The sequence below is a fragment of the Vulpes vulpes genome, chromosome 11 (genome assembly GCF_048418805.1).
Source record: "Vulpes vulpes isolate BD-2025 chromosome 11, VulVul3, whole genome shotgun sequence".
NCBI classification, from domain to species: Eukaryota; Metazoa; Chordata; class Mammalia; order Carnivora; family Canidae; genus Vulpes; species Vulpes vulpes.
This window is the reverse complement of record NC_132790.1, coordinates 28,438,037-28,455,000: the sequence shown is the minus strand read 5'-3', so window position 1 is coordinate 28,455,000 and position 16,964 is coordinate 28,438,037. Positions and strand designations below refer to the sequence as shown.

The following is a 16,964-nucleotide window of genomic DNA, read 5'->3' as shown; positions in this document are numbered from 1 at the left end:
TGGGATAGCGATCGAGGAGGGAACTACTACCTTCAGGTGGTCAGGAACTACCTCTCCAAACAGGGGACGTTTGGGCAGAGGTCTGAATGATGGGGAAGAGACCCCTGTAAGACGTGGGGAGAGGGAATTCCAGGCTTAGGGAACAGCAAAAGCAAAACCTGAGGCTGTTGAAACCAGGCAATGGCAGTGGAGATGAAGAGACGTGATCTGTTTAGGATAGGTCTCACGGGGCTTGATGATGAATGTGGAGTAGCAGGAAACTAAGTGCTTGTGAGCTGATGCAGAAACTAGGAGAGAGGTTGTTTGTTCCATGGCTCTGCTACTCTCCCCTGCAATATCTTCTGCTGCAGGGGATGGGGGTGGCTTCCAGCTGTACATCTAGCTGATAGCACTGGCAGTTTCAACAAACCTGCAAATCTCTCCTTCCTTTCCCAAGGGGGTCTGCAGCACCTTCTCACGATCTAGCTTCTCAGTGAGGTGAGAGTGAACTGTGCTCTGGGGTATGGCTGCAGCCTGAGTGAGACCCCATAGCCCTCTGGGGGCCCCTGCCTGTTCCCAAATGCCAGAACCCTGGGATCCTCAGGACCAGACAGGAGCTTGACTTTTGGGAACAGGTGATGAGAAGAGGACCCCTCTGCCACCTCCCAGCTCCAGCCGTAAGACTTGGTGGGTAGGTAGGTGTGATGCATATGACATGTCCTCCCACAGCTGCTTCTCCTCAGGTTCCCTCTGGGAAAACCAACTCCAACAACTGGACACTAGCAAGAATCTGGGGCATCGGCCCCTCATTCATCCCATCCCCAATCTAAGTGGTCACCCAGTCCTACTCATTCAACCCTCTGAAGGGTTCTGCTGATTGAGTGGTACTCTCCTCACCAAACCTCAAGCCCCTACCCTGATCCAGACCATTGTCTCTACCCGGCCCCCTGGCCCTTGCAGTGCTCCATCTCCCCTCTAGCACTCCTCAGCACCTATTTGATCCCATCGCTCTGGAGCTTGGAGCCTTTCCCTGCTCCCCTATACTTCAGCCTGGCTTTCAAAGGCCAACTGAGGTAGATATAGGGACCTTAGGCCTTTGCTCCAGTAATCCTCTGTACTTCCAAGCCAGCATGGCCTTGCTTATGCTGTTCCTTTTACTTCCTTTCCACTCAGCCTTCGAGGCCTAGCTCAAGGGTATCCCAGTTTCTAAAGCCTCTGCTGACCATGCTGCCCACTCTCACATGTGCTTTCCCCCCACCTTGACCACAGGCTGTGGCAGGGCCTCCTCTGGGCCCCCACGTTCCCTGGGTCTCCCATTGTAAAGCAGTGGTCACACTGGGCTGCCATTGCCTAAATGTGGTTCTGACCTCCCAATGTGCCCCAAGGCTGGGGACTCCTGGAGGCCAATGCTATGTCTTCTATATCCTTGGTCCATAGTGGGCCACACACAAATGGTGTGGCAGGGAATCTGACGGGATAGATGGCCAGCTGGTGACTACTGAGGAACAGTTCTGAATTAGAAGCAGAAGGCCTGGGACGCTTGGGTGGCTCAGTGGTTGAGCATCTGCCTTTGGTTCAGGGTGTGATCCTAGGGTCTTGGGATCGAGTCCTGAAGCTTCCTTCTCCTTCTACCTATGTCTCTGCCTCTCTCTGTGCCTCTCATGTCTTAAAAAAAAAAAAAAGAAGAAGAAGAAGCAGAAGTCCTAGTTTTGGAGAGACCCCTGTAGTCCCTGATTCCCACCATCTCACTGCACCTGAGAAAACAGTATCAGAGGAGGATGGTGGCCTGCCGCAGGTCCTCAGAGGGGTCAGGGAAGGGTGAGCCAGAGCCCACAACTCCAACCTCCCTGGCATTTCATGGCACCTCCCGGGCCAGGAGTACTTCTGTCCAGCCCAGGCCCTCCCACAGACCTCCCCCAGGCATGAATGGGCCGGATGGGAAGATGGAAGAACCCGCCCGGACTTTCCAGTCCTGAGTGGAACATTCCTAGCTCCCATTTTATCCTATTTCTTGATAAAAATTGATCCAGTTGGAAAGTTCCCTCTGCCTGGTCCCTGCTCCATGACTCGGTGTTAGGCTCCAGCATGGGCCAGAGGGAAGAGGATGCCTGGGCAAGCTATGTGCCTGCCCCACTCACCTCCAGCCTCTGGTCCCCAGAATCCCTCCAACAGTTCAGCACAGAGGTACGAAGCAGCTCAGCTACCATGTGACCCTGTAGCCCTGTGCTCACCACCTGGCTTCCCTGAGCTTCCATGACCTCATCTATGCAATGGGAATGAGAAGAAGTATTCCTTCTTTTTGGGGATTTGCAGTGGGGCAGGGGCAGGGCCTGGGGTGGTGGTGGTGGTGGTGGTGGAATTAATCTATACACTAAGAGCCAACCTTTGTTTCACTCCCACCACCTCTAAAACGTGCTGGTGCCCGGTCATTGCTCAACCAGGGCTGGATATTATTACTCTAATGCTTTCTGGTTTTACAGAGGAGATCTATGTTCTCATTTGTTTCTCATAACATCCCATAAAAGAATTAGCACTTAGTAGCGAGGAGTCACGCTCAAGTGATAAAGTGGCTCGCCTGGTTACACAGAACTAAGCCTCCTCACTTCTTTCCTACACAGGACTCCCAACTGAGGTCAGCACCCCTCAGGCCAATGGCCACAGGTGCCCACAGCATAGACCAAAGTATAACCAAGACACAACCTGAGGCCTGGCCTGAAGGAATGCCAGAGAGAGAGAGAGAGAGAACATGGCCAATCCCAGGGAGCACAGACACATCTGGAAAAGAGTTGGTCTGGTACTGAGTTTGGAGAGACAAACTGCTCTGTAGAGGAAGGGAAGGAGGGGGCCTCTGGCCATGGGAACAATTTGGGCAAAAGCAGAACATTAGGATCCCAGTGAGGATCATCCCTCTCTCCCTCCCTTCCTCCTTCTCTTCTTCCTTCCCTCCCTCTCTCTCCTCCTCCCTTCCTCCTGTGAGGCTTCACAGAGAACCCTGTCTAGACAGATGCGTTGTGGGGTCTCAGAAGAACTACATGTGACTTGCCTAGTCCCTGCCCTCAAGTTAAGGGAATCTTAGAAGTCAGAGGGGTCAAAGACAACACATGGAGGGTGGTGGGGGGTAAGGAAGGAATAAGAGTGGGAAAGGCCCGGAAAGAAGAGGCCAGAAGCCCTGGGCCCCATGCCACTGAAGCAAAGCAACGTCCCTGACCTGCCCTGGCCACCCAGTCATGTCCCTCCCCACCTGCAGCCCCCACTCTCAGGGCTTTAGTGGGAGTGGGTGGGAGGGGAGCTCTGGGATCCAGTGACACAGTTACAGGACACCATCTGACAGGCAACATGACCCAGGTGAAACATGAGCCTGCAGGCAGAGTCCCTGCCCCACCCCCCCAAAAGGACTACAGACCGGGCCTGTCTGCACTGCCAGCTGAAACTGTGTCCCCTCCTCTGGCTGCAACCTCACAGTGGCTTCCTAGAAGGTCCTAGAACCAGAGCCTCCAGAATGATGTTGCAGGCACTCGGGTTCTAAACCCAGGGAACCAAAGCATGGTTTAACAGAAGCTGGGCACTGCCACAAAGATACTGAGCGAGGAAACACATACACAGAGGCCAAAGGTCCTGAGTGCTAATCCCAGCACCATCACTTACTAGCTGTATGACTGCACTTGATGGTCCCTCCCTGTCTCAGTTTCCCCTTAGGGAACAGAGCATTCGCCTCTCACAGATGCTGTGAAGACCCAAAGACAGAGCTTGGGTCTAAGGGCTCTGCGGGGTGTCCCTGAAACCTGCAGGAACAACAGTGACGCCCCTGCCCCCTGTGTGTGCATTTCCTGCCTCTAGGCACCGCCCCCCTGCCCCCAGCCCTGCCCTTGCCCCAGTAGAGCACTCTGCTCCCAGTCACTGTGCCCTCTTTTGCCACCAGCATCTAGGAACCTAAGACAGAACCTTAGTTCTGGGTACAGCACCAGGCACAATCCAAAGAATGGGGTGACTGAATCTCCCCGGGTCCCTCCTGTCCCCGCTAAGCTAGGACTCTGTTCTCAGTACAACATCCCCACATCTCCAGGCCACGTACACATGTGTTTCCCCTCTGGGCCCTCCTCCAAGCACCTGCCTTCTCCACAGCAGGACCCTGACTTTATACTCTTCCATCCCTCCCCACTCCCACTACCCACAGAACTACACCTCCCATGTCCCTTTCCTTCAAGGCCACAAGAAATGAAGGGTTAATCCATTAGACTGATTCCCAGGGCAGTGCCAAGGAATACAATGAATTCCTAAGACACCAAAAGCTAACAGAGCAAGACTATGGTCATTTTTAGACTAACTCACTTTACTGAGATGTTCTCTTCACAGGACCCAACTTATGAGTCAACAAACCAGTGAGATAATTACTATTATCCCCATTTTACAGAAGAAGAAACTTAGGCTCAGAAGTGACGGTTGGTGATGGTTGCATAACTAATAAATGGGCAGGATGGGAATCTGAATCCAGTCTCTCTGAATCCCTGTGTGTGTAGAGCTTCCAGCCTGGTGCCACCCTCTGCCCGCCACTGTACATGTGCCCCCCCCATCTCCAACACCATGCAGAACAGACTGAGTGCTTATGGAAATAGAACCCAGCAGCCTGGGCAGAAGGAGAGGCATCCTCTTGCTGGGGCAGTGGGAAAGCTCTGTGGAAGACAGGACATCTAAGAGGCAGGAGGAGGGGCACAGGTAGTGCCTCCACCCCCTTTAGGTGACTGCCTCGCCCCTGCCTCAGGTGGCCTGCCAGCCTGTATCTTGCCAAGGGCCTAAGGGGCAGGGGAGGTAGGGGGCTACTCACATTGCCTTCATCGTCCACCACCTGGATCTGCCCAGAGTCACACAGCTTCACCACTGCTCCAATGGGCACATCGAACTCCTGCCCAGATCTCAGGTCCATCCAGACATAGTCCCCCTGTGGATGAGAGAACATCCCAGGCCAGGTGAGCAGGGAGGGGGATCCTGTGGCCCAGCTCTCCTACCACCAGAGGCTCCTGTGCCAACTACAGGAGAGGGAAGAAGGGGGAGCTCACACTTGCTGGGAGCCATCTGTGTCAGACCCGGGGCCAGGCACTTATGCAATGTCCTCAAAACCTCCTCTGTAACAGCTGTTGCTGCCCCCATTTCACAGATAGGTAGGTAGAGGCTCAGAGGGGTGAAAAAACCATGCAGCTGGGCAGCTTCAAACCCAGGCCTGTCCAGTGCCCCGCTTTCCACAAGGCTCTACACCCCATACAGGTACAACAAATCTGTTGAGGTTCAGGCAGAGACACCAAGCCACCCAAACCACTTCCTCTCGGTTCTAAAGGAGGCATCCCCACAGGACACCCAAACACTGTCCATCGCCTCTGGAGGCAAGTCTCAGAGTCCTAGGTGTGGGATGCCTGAGTGACACTGCTCTGTGCTGGGCCCTCTGATACAAGTTCCACCATATTGCCTCCCAGCTTGTGGGGAGAGCCCCAACCTTGAGGGGGAGGGTGCCCTGCTGTGTCCCCTGCTCTCACTACATGCCCAGTGAGGCGCACGGAAGCTAAACCTAAAATATAGAGTCAGAGAAATGGACTTAGAAACAACCGCTTTTAGGGGCACCTGGGTGGCTCAGTGGTTGAGCGTCAGCCTTTGGCTCAGGTCATGATCCCAGGGTCCTGGGATCGAGTCCTGCATCAGGCTTCTCCCTCTGCCTCTGTCTCTCATGAATAAATAAATAAAATCTTTAAAAATAAATAAATAATAGAACAACCGCTTTCAGCACTGAGGCATTCCACAAACACCTACTGAGCACCCACTGAATACAAGGCACTGATCAATCTGAATGCGGGGGATCCAGCAGTGACCATGGGGTCTACTACGTTCCAGCTGAGAGGAGACAGAAAACAAAGACCTGAGCAAATACATTCACACAGTCACTGCGGAGAGTGGTGAGGACTGTGGAGGGCCCTGGCATAGGGATGTGCAGAAGACTGAGCCAGCCTACAGCCCTCACAGTGGTGGGCAAGACCAAGCACCGTAGACTCTCCCTGGCCTGCAGGTAAAAGGTGGGTTTTATCCTAATCCTAATAAGAGAGCTTCTCCAGAGAGTGAGAGAACACAGCTTAATAAACTAGAACTTCCCAAGCAGCAGCTAGAAACAGAACAGCTGAATAAACAGAGGGTGATGAGGTTACCCTGTGGGTAAGGCCCAGGGACGGGGCTCTGGGCTGGGAGTCAGGAGCCTGGGTTCTAGGCTTGTCCCGCCTGGGCCTGGAACAAGCTGCTGACTTGAGCCTCAGGTTCCACATGCCTCCCTCCGAGGGGTGGGGCTCAGTGAGTCCCAGGCCAACTCCTCACTGCCTCAGCCTCCTCTTCCCATTGCAGTCAACTATCCTTCGGCCCCAGCTTCCACTTCACGGGAGGGAGTTTACGCACGTCAGAGACAGACTAGCTCCAAACCCAAGCTTTCTCCTGGAGAAAGCAGGAAGAATTGGAGAGCCAAGGAGAACTCCTGTGTTTCCTGGGCATCTGCGGTGTGCCTGGGCTGCAGGGCTGCTTCCCGTAAGGCGCCCCGGGGAACCCTTTTGTCCCAAACCCAAACTGTCCTTCCTGACACACCCCTCAGCCACGCAGCCAAGTTCCAGGCCACAGGCCACCTGACTCAGCCTGCTCTTCTCCAGGGCCCACTACCCCACCCCCACCCACCTTTCCACACAGAGGATGCCTGCCCATCTGTCCAGCTCTTCGGCCCCTCCCCACGGCAACCTCCTCCTCCCCAACCCCTGAAGAGTTCATTCACTCATCCAGCACGTATTTAGGGAGAGCCCACTGTGGACCAGTCCTGTTCCAGCTCTGGGGACAGAGCCAAAACACATGGGAAAGGCAGAGGGCCTACAGCCAGAAGAGGGGAGGACATTGGGGGGGCGGGGACCACGGGCAGGTACCAGGTTGCAAGAGAGATTGGACTTTGGAAGGTTTTAAGCAGGAGAATGGCGTGATGAATTTACATTTTCAAAATCTCACTGTGGCTGCTGTGTGGAGAATGGGGGCATCCCTCCAGGCTCCAGGGCCTCTGGGGTGGCCGCTTCCAGATAGCACCATGTTGGGTGATCACCATCTATGTGACCCTTCACCACTAGCCTGCAACACCCCAAGAACAGGCCTGGGTCTGAGTCCCATATGTGACTCCTCAGAGTCAAACAGGAAAACAGAATTCATCTCTTAATGAGAGAGAGAGTGTGTGTGTAAGAGGGAAAACATGTGATAGAGGGGATGTGAGCAAGAATGAAGACTGTATAGCACGAGAGGAGAGAGAGTCAGACACTAACTGCTGGAGGCCAGGCTGGCCAGGATGCTGCTTCCTGCTAACTCACAATACACCCACTTCGGGCCAGGTAGGTAGAGGCTTCCAGATGATTAACTGGAATCAACAGCTCTTAGGCAGAGGGTTCTATTTCTACCTCATCTCCTCAAGGAAGTCAAGAAATCTGCCCAAATCCACCTAGCTGTTTTGTACTAAAACCAGGAACGGAGCCCAAATCTGACAAACTCCAAATCTAGTGCTCTTTCCTGACATCTCTCTGAACCCAGTTCTGTGAGCAAAACAGGAAACACTGATAGGACCCTTGGCCTTAAATGGCTTGCAGGCCGAAGCGCATGCCGGAAGCCTCAACAGGGGGCAGCTAGAGGGCAGGAGTCTCTCTGAGTCACCTGTATCCCCTGACCCAACACAGAGCCTGGCACACAGAAAATACCTCCCACTCCAGGACAGAGGATAACCTGTGTGAGCAGGAAATGGGAGCCTGGAGAGGCTGAGCAGGGAGCTCAGGACGTACAGAAACAGAAGTGACTAGAACTCTCCTAATCAAGGACAGTCACAAGGAGGGCAGTGACTTAATTTTCTCTTTCTCTGCTCCGGGTCTCAATTTAGACAAAGGCTAAAATGGCAGCCGAGTGGCCTGAGGGAGAATTATGAGGCCTGAAAACCTCTGAGGGGATATGTTTTCATGGTCCCAGGGAAAGTTCTTGAGGCATCAGGATGCAGGTGGGATGGAACCGTCTTCATTTTTACAGATGAGGAGACTGAGGTCCAAAGAGACAAAGGAATCTGGCCATAGTCACTCATCAAATTGGTGACTGATAAAATCATGAGCACCTGCAGGCCAGAGCCTGAACCAAAACAGGATGAGTCGGGAGTTGCTGGCTGGGTGACAGAAGGAAAATGGAAAAGAACAGGAAAGTTTTGGGGCGCCTGGGTGGCATGGTTGGTCAAACATCCAACTCTTGGTTTTAGCTCAGGTCATGATCTCATGGTTGTGGGATTGAGCCCCTTCTTGGGCTCTGTACTCAGTGTAGAGTCTGCTTGAGACTCACTCTCCCTCTGCCTCTGCTGCTTGTGCTCTCTCACTCAAATCTTTAAAAGAAAAAAAAAAGAGCAGGAAACTTTTTTGTGGAGCAGGAGGAGGGAGAAGAAGGGGATACTGGGTCTCACCCCACCAGCCTCTCCCATCCCCAGATTGCAGGCACTCATGCCTGCCTCTGGCCCCATTCATGCCACTCTGTTGGGGCAGATGCCCCACTACAGACTTCATCTTGAATTGAAAATACCATTTGTGACATGCCAGATGCCTCAATATGGCCGTGTGACATGGGGCAAGTCCCAGCTCTTCACTGTCACAAGAGTGGCTAGAGCAGAGGGTCTCACAGAATGGATCTATCTAAAAGTTCTCAAAAGGAACCCAAAACCCCACAGGGAAGCTGGACCAGCCACAGCGAACACAGAGTTAATGAGAGCTTGGTTCAGGTCCCAGCTCTGCCCCTAATCCTGTGTGACTTTGGGGACATCTTTCAATCTCTCCGAGTTCTGTTCTCAGAGCTCACCCAAAGTCGGGGCATGGGAAGATGAGAGACCCCACAAACTCAAGTCTTTGGTGTCTACCCACCTGCCCTCCCCAGCTGCAGCCCAGTGCGCCATGAACCTCACTTCCACCTGACTGGGCCTTGGCCTTTTCCGCCTCTTTCCTTCTTTGTGGAATGAAAGGAATCTCGGGACAGGTCCCCCCACCCCCCCCACCCCATCGTCCCATCCTCATAATCACTCTGGGACACCGGTTTTATTAGCCCCATTTTCACAGGTGGGAAAGGTGACCCAGAGACTTGCCAAGGGCACCTGTGAGCCAGGTGTCCAGCTGCTAACTTTAGGTGGAGGAGGGGCCCGGGCCACGCTCTCCTGCGGGTGGGCCAGCCGGACCGCACTCCCCAGCCCCTCGGAGCAGCCGGGGCCTCCCTGCCCTGGGGCCCGGACCCGCGGGAAGGCTCTTGGCGGACCTGGCCCATCCGCCTTGGGTGAAGGCAGAGGCTCTGGGCGCCAGAAGGGGCGGCAGGGGCCAGGGTCGCGCGGGGAGCCAGGGACCGCCTGCGGCGCCGGGGGTGGGGGTGGGGGTGGGGGTGGGGGTGGGGGCCCAGTCTGCGTGCACCCCCGCGCTCTGCGGCGCCCTCGCCGGGCTGCCCGGTGCCCCCCCCACCCCGCTCCCGGCGGCCTCACCGGCAGGACCGCGTACGCCTTCAACGCGTGGTTCAGGCTGCGCACCAGCGCCCACTTGGCCGGGGACTTGGCGCGCGCGGCGGCGGGGTCGGCGGGGTCGGCGGGGTCCGCGGGGTCGGGGTCGGGGTCGGGGTCGGCGCGGGGCTCCATGCCGGCGGCTCGGCGGCTCGGCGGCGCGGGCTCCCTAATTCACCTAATCCCGTGCGCGCCGCCCGCCCGCGGGGAACCCTAAACCCCGCCATCTGCCGCGGGCCCATGGCAACGGCGGCTTAGGTGACGCCCGCGGGCGGGCCGGGAGGGTCCCCCACCTCCCCAGCCCCGCGGCCCGGCCCGGCCTCGCCTGGGCTGCGGTTTTGCAGCAAATCTGTAAATTTTTCTACGGAAAGTCCCGTGGGGATGTCATGGAGTGGAACGCAATAAACTTCATGAATTTTTAAGACTTAAGGGAAGGCTTAAGGGAAGGTGCCTGAAAGATCCTTCTAGCTCACTGGCTACCTCTAGAAAGCGGTGGCAGGTAAAAATCTTCAGGGGGTGGAGAAAATGAGGGGTTGGGGTGGTGGCCGAGAGGAAGCTTCCCAACAGAACAGCTGTGACAGTGACTGGGCCTCCTCACTCAGCCTTGAGGCTGGCCGGCTGGGAGAGGGAGCACTGAGGCCTGGGGGAGGGTGTCCCCCGGTTCTCCAGGACAGTGGGCACCAAGCTGGGCTCTGTGTCCCGACAGCCACACAGGGCTGGGCACCTGGCTTGAGTCCATGCTGGGCCGTGGGCCACAGTCCTATCCAGAAAGCACAGGCCCTGTGACTCGCCTCCCACTCCCTTTCCCCCTCTCCCTACTTTTCTTTTTTCTTTAAAGATTTTGTTTATTTATTTGACGGATTGAGAGAGAGCGAGCAAGCGCATGAGCAAGGGGAGCATCAGGGAGGAGAAGCAGTGAGGGAGACTGATGCAGGGCTCAATCCTGGGACCCTGCAATCATGACCTGAGCTGAAGGCAGATGCTCAACCCACACAGCCACCCAGGCGCTCCACCGCCCCCATCCCCCACCCCCATGTTTTCTTCTTCCCTTTCCCTCCTTTGCCTTTGCTCTTCAAGGTCTTTTGTTTCCATATTTGGCCCTTGGCATTGCCTGGAATCCTGGAGGCCTAATTGGTCCCACAAAAACAAGCCAACTACTATTGGGAGTAGGGGGGATGGCAAGGAAGGAGACAGTGAGGCTTTACACAGAACTCAGAGCTACCCCCACTGGACTTGGGCTTTCCTCTACCCCAGCCCCATATCCTAGCCTCAGGGACCCAGCCTTCTGCCACCTGGCTCAAAGCTGACTGACCGCAGCCATTTCCATCTATTCTTGTGCTCACCCTGCTCTTGGGAGGGGTCCTTCCCCCAACCAAGCACAGAGCAAGCACACCTACCTCTGCCCACCCACCGACCCATAGGAGTCCATGGGAACAGGACCTTTAGACACAGGAAGGTGCCAGGGGTGGGCTTCCAGGCATCTTTCCATTTGTCCATGTAACTAACCTTCAGAGGCTCAGACTAAAGCTTAGGAGACACCATCCTCAGAGCTCCCAACCTAGGAATGGACGCAGCCAGACCCAAATAAGGCTAGTGCCACCAGATGAGGGACAAATTCATTCTGGAGACAGGATTGCATGGCCACTATGCTGTTAGACTTGGGACCTGGACAGTTTAGGTTTAATCCTGGCTAGGCCACTCCAGCTGTGTCATCTTGGGCAAGTTCCTCAACCTGTATGTGCCTTTGTCTCTGCATCTATGGAATGACAAGGTAACAGTACCTCATGAGTTGCCTGTGATGATTAAAAAGGTTTACATGTATAACTCACTCAGATTCATACCTGTTAGAATAAATGGCTGTATGAGCATTGGTTATTAATAACTGAGCAATTTATGTTAGGGGTGACACCTGGGTGTTGTGCTTATTTTAGGCAGAAAGGAGAGGGAAGGGCACTCCAGAAGAGGGAAAAGCAAAGCACAGAGAAGTGGAAATAAGAAGGAAGAGATGGTCAAACAGGTCTGGTATATGGATAGAGGCCCCCTCAGGGAAACCCAGCCAGTACTAAGAACCTAACCCTGCCGGACCCAGACCCATTGTTCAGCCCCATGCACCTGGGCCACCTTGAGCTGAAGCCTGGGAATAGGCCCCTTTCCCTGCAAGCAGCCTGCACACCAGGTGTGGGAGGCAAGTCTAATGCTCCTGTGACCCACTGTGGCATCACCAGATCCTCTCCCAGAGCCAGGGCTCACTGCTGCTCCAGCCTCATCTCCCGCTGCCTTAAACATACAGGATAGGGTCTCCCTAACCTCGCCTTTGCTTCTGCTGGGCCCTCTGCCAAGAATGCTTCACCCCACTATCCTCTTCCCTGCCCCCACCCAGCCACCAAGGCTCTACAGGGCCATGTGCCACCTGTTCTCCACAGCCCCCTCCACTGCCTTCTTTTCTGTACTTCCTTGGTGCCTCATAGAAACTCACAGTGCTGCCCTGATGCCATCACACCACCATCCAGCCCAATTCTGGCCAGATGGGGAGACGGAGGTTCAGAGGGGGTGAAGAGACTTACTTAAGGATACATACCAAGTTGGGACAAAAAGCTTTCATTTACTAACTGCACCAACTGTCATGAGCAAGTGATGTCAAGGAAGATGGCAGAGACATCTTTACAGAAACACTAAGAATATATGGTAGAAACTGTCAGAATCAACTGTACTAGAATTCTAGAAAATAATCAAATGTTTATAGTAACCAATGGAACATTTAATAAAGAGAAAGGTGACTGAACCCCGGCAGGAGAGCTTTGTGGTATTTTTTTTTTTTTTTTTTTTAGCTTTGTGGTATTTTAACCTACCCCCTACCTCCCACCTTGCAGCAGTCTTGAAGATGTAGGCCCCACATCCCTGGTGTGGGGTTTTGGAGCCAGAAATAGAACAGACCTACTATCAAAGAACTATGCTTGTTTTAACCTATCTGGGAACTCCCTAAAAGAATAATACAAAGGGCCTGCCTTTATTTCTCTAACTTGGGACTGCCCCAGGATGGAGAAGCTGCTCTGGTCAAAAACATTCAAAGAGAGTTGAACTACCACCCACTGCCACCTGGGGAAAAAATAATCAGTTGGAAAAAACAGTAGCCACTCCAAAATGCCTGGTGGAAAGCCAGGGAAATATGGGTTTTGAAAAGCTCCTGCATATACTAGGTAATTTAGAAAACCTCACATGCCCAGGGTTGGAAGAATGTTCAGAAAAAGCCCAAGAAAGCCTTCGCCTAAACTTGCACCTTCAACTGACCCTCAAGTTCTTTGTAGACAGGAAATGAAGGTTAAGTCAGGGTTGTAAATGGCCTGAGTATTGAAGGCATGCCCCAACACACACCGAGCCCAACTGCAGGACTGAGAGTTGTTTTGTTTTTGGCTCTAGGGGTTTTCAAAACTTCAATGACCATGCACAATAAAGAATACAGTGTTCTTAAAGATAGTTTAGAAATGTCACTAAACAAAACTACAACTCACAAGCAGCAGCAACAAACCAGAGGGAGAGAGGAGATCAGACTTTCAGATTTATCGTGTTTAAGTGTCCAATTTTCCAAAAAAAGGTCCAATTTTCAACAAAAAATTATGAGGCATGCAAAGAAACAAATATGGCCCACTCACAGGTAAAAAGAAATTAATAGAAACTTTCCCTGAGGAAGCTCAGACATTGGACCTTATAGACAAGGATTTTTATCAGCTACCTGAAATATAGTCAAAGAATGGGAGAAAACTAGAACATTTCACCAAATAGAGAGTACAAATAAAGGGATAGAAATAATTAAAAGTGATCTAATAAAATGTTAGGAGTTGAGGGCCACCTACACAGCTCAGTGGTCGAGCATCTGCTTTTGGCTCAGGGCATGGTCCCAGGGTCCTGGGATCAAGTCTCACATCAGGATCCCTGCAGGGAGCCTGATTCTCCCTTTGCCTATGTCTCTGCCTCTCTCTCTGTGTCTCTCTCTTTGTCTCATGAGTAAATAAATAAAATATTTTTAAAAATGTTAGGAGTTGGCAAATACAATAACCAACATGAAAATTTCACTAAAGGGATTCAACAGCAAATTTGAACAGGCAGAAGGAAGAATCAGCAAACTAGAAGATAGGTTAATTGAGATTATACAGTCTGAGGAATAAGAAGAGGAAAAAAAAGAATTAGAAAAAAATGAGTGGAACCTAAGAAACCTGTGCGACGTCAGGTGGACCAACATATGCATAATGGGAATCCCAAAGGATAGGAGAAGAGAAAGGGGCAGACAAGATATTTGAAGAAATAATAGTCAAAACCTTGCCAAACTTGATGAAAGTCACAAATCTACATGTGCAAATAGCTCAATAAATTCCAGGTAGGGTGAACGCAAAAAGATCCACATTGAGTCTTAGCCATAACAATCAGATAACAACAATAACAAAATAAAAGGCATCCACATTGGTAGGGAAGAAGTAAAATTGCCACATTTTGCAGTTTCTATATATAGAAAATGCTAAAGACTCTGCTAAAAAAAACTACTAGAACTGTTAAATTAATTCAGTAAGGTCACAGGATACAAAATCAATATACAGAAATCTATTGCAATTCTGGGATGCCTGGGTAGCTCAGCAGTTGAGCATCTGCCTTTGGCTCAGGGTGTGATCCCAGAGTCCTGGGATTGAATCCTGCATCAGGCTCCTCCCAGGGAGCCTGCTTCTCCCTCTGCCTATTCTCTCGTGAATAAATAAAATATTTTTAAAAAATCTATTGCATCTCTATACATCAATAATGAAGCAACAGAAAGAGAATTTAAGAAAACAATCCATTTACAATTGCATCCAAAATAATAAAATACCTAAGAATAAACTTAACCAAGATGGTAAAAGACCTGTACACTGAAAACTATAAAAAGCACTGATTAAAGAAATTAAGATTATGCAAAGAAATGGAAAGACATTCCATGCTCATGGATTGAAAGAACAAATGTTAAAATGTCTATACTAATCAAAGCAATCTACACATTTAATGTAATCCCTATCAAAGTACCCACAACATTTTTCATATAACTAGAACAAACAATCCAAAAATGTGTATGGAACCACAAAAGGCCCCAATAGCCACAGCAATTCTGAAAAAAGGAAAAACTGGAAGCATCACAATTCAGAATTCAAGTTATATTACAAAGCTGTAGTGACCAAAATAGTATGATACTGGCACAAAAATAGACACATAGATCAATAAAACAGAATAGAAAGCCCAGAAATAAACCCCTCATTATATGGTCAATTAATCTTTGACAAAGAAAGAGAATATACAATGGGGAAAAGATGGCTTCTTGAACAAATGGTATTGGGACAACTGGACAGCTATATACAAAAGAATGAATCTGGACCACTTTCTTACATCATACACAAAAATGAAACCAAAATAGATTAAGGCCCTAAATGTGAGACCTGGAACGATAAAAATCCTAGAAGAGCACACAGGCAGTAATTTCTCTGACATCAGTAGCCTCCTGAGGCAAGGGAAACAAAAGCAAAAAAAAAAAAAAAAAAAAAACCCAAAACAAAAAACTATTAGGATTTCACCAAAACAAAAAGCCTCTGAACAGCAAAGGGGAAAAAAGATCCACATTGAGACACATTAAAATCAAACTGTCAAAAGACAAAGAGAGACTCATTGTATACAAAGCATCTTCAATATGATTAGTAGTTGAGTTTTCATCAGAAATCATGGCAATGATTTCTCTTCTGATTTCAGAAGGCAATGAGAGGATATATTTAAAGTGATGAAAGGGGGGAAAATGTCAGACAAGAGTTCAATATCTGGCAACAACCAACTAAAAGACAACCTACTGAATGGGAGAAGCTAATTGCAAATGACATATCCACTAAAGGGTTAATATCCAGAATATATAAAAAACTGATACAACTCAACATCAAAAAAACAAATAATCCAATTTAAGAATCAGCAAAAGACATGAACAGACAATTCTCTAAAGAAGACCTACTGATGTCCAATACACACATGAAAAGATGCTCGACATCACTCCTCATCAGAGAAGTGCAAATCAAAACCACAATGAGATACCATCTCACACCTTTCAGAATGGCTAAAATCAATAAGAAATAGCAAGTGTTGGAAGGACATGGAGAAAAAGAAAACCTTGTGCAATGTTGGTGGAAATGCACATTGGTGCAGCCACTGTGGAAAACAGTATGGAGACCTCTCAAAAAAGTTGAAAACAGATCTTATGATCCAGTAACCTACTGGATATTTACCCAAAGAATACAAATCTCTAGTTCAAAGGGCTACATGCGTGCACCCTATGTTTCTTGCAGTATTATTTATAATAGCCAAACTATGGAAGCAGCTCAAGTGTCCATCAAGTGGATGAATGGATAAAGAAGATGTATATACACAGAATGGAATATTACTCACCCATAAAAGGAATGAAATCCTGCCATTTGCAACATGGATGAATCTGGAGAGTATCTTGCTACGTGAAATGAGCCAGTTAGAGAAAGACAAATATCATATGATTTCAGTCATATGTGGAATTTCAGAAATAAAACAGATGAACAAAGAGGGGGGGGAGACAAACCAAGAAACAGACTCAGATATAGAGATCAAACAGATGGTTACCAGAAGGGGGGGTCGGGAAGATGCATGAGATAGGTGATGGGGATTAAGAGTACACTTATCATGATGAGCACTGAGTAACATATGGAAGTGTTGAATCACTATATTGCACACCTGAGACTAATATAACACTGTGTGCTAACTACACTAGAATTAAATTTTAAAAGAAGAATGCAATATCTGGCAAAACCATCCCTCAGAAATGACAGACACTAAGACATTCTCAGCTTTCATTTGAAAGCAGAGGGAGAGGGACTTTGTCACTAGTAGACCTGCCTACAGGAAATGCTAAAAGTAGGCTTTCAGGCTGAAATTAAAGGGCACTAGACAGTAATTCAAAGCCATACAAAGAAATAAAGAACTCTGGTAAAGGTAATTTTACTAAAAGTATATTTACATAGGAAAAAATAAAAGCCAGCACGATTATTATTTTGGTTTATAACTCCTCTTTTTTTTCCTATATGATTTAAAAGGCAAATGCAGGGGCACCTGGGTGGCTCAGTCAGTGAAGCTCCTGCCTTCACCTCAAGTTGTGATCTCAGGGTCCAGGGATCAAGCTCCAGATCACGCTTCCTGCTCAGCAGGGAGCCTGCTTCTCCCACTCCCTCCCCTCTGCTCATGCTTGCTCTCTCTCTCTCTCTCTCAAATAATAAAATCTTAAAATAAAATGCAAATGCATAAAACAATAATTAAGAATCTGTGTTAATGGGCACACTGTGTATAAAGATGTGATTTCTGACAAGCACAATATAAAAGGGAGACAGAGCTGTACAGAAGCAGCATTTTTTTAATGTAT

At 50.0% G+C, this 16,964-nt stretch overlaps 1 protein-coding gene across 3 annotated transcripts in view; it reads right to left on the bottom strand.

Annotated features, from left to right (window-relative positions):
* The window catches only part of MYO7A (myosin VIIA), an 85,044-nt gene that overhangs the window by 62,215 nt on the left and 5,865 nt on the right, over positions 1–16,964 (bottom strand). For all 3 annotated transcript variants that reach the window (XM_072725980.1, XM_072725979.1, XM_026010431.2), the window contains exon 3: positions 4,802–4,915. In XM_072725980.1, coding sequence (XP_072582081.1) covers positions 4,802–4,915 — 114 coding nt within the window. The remainder of the gene's footprint in view (positions 1–4,801; positions 4,916–16,964) is intronic.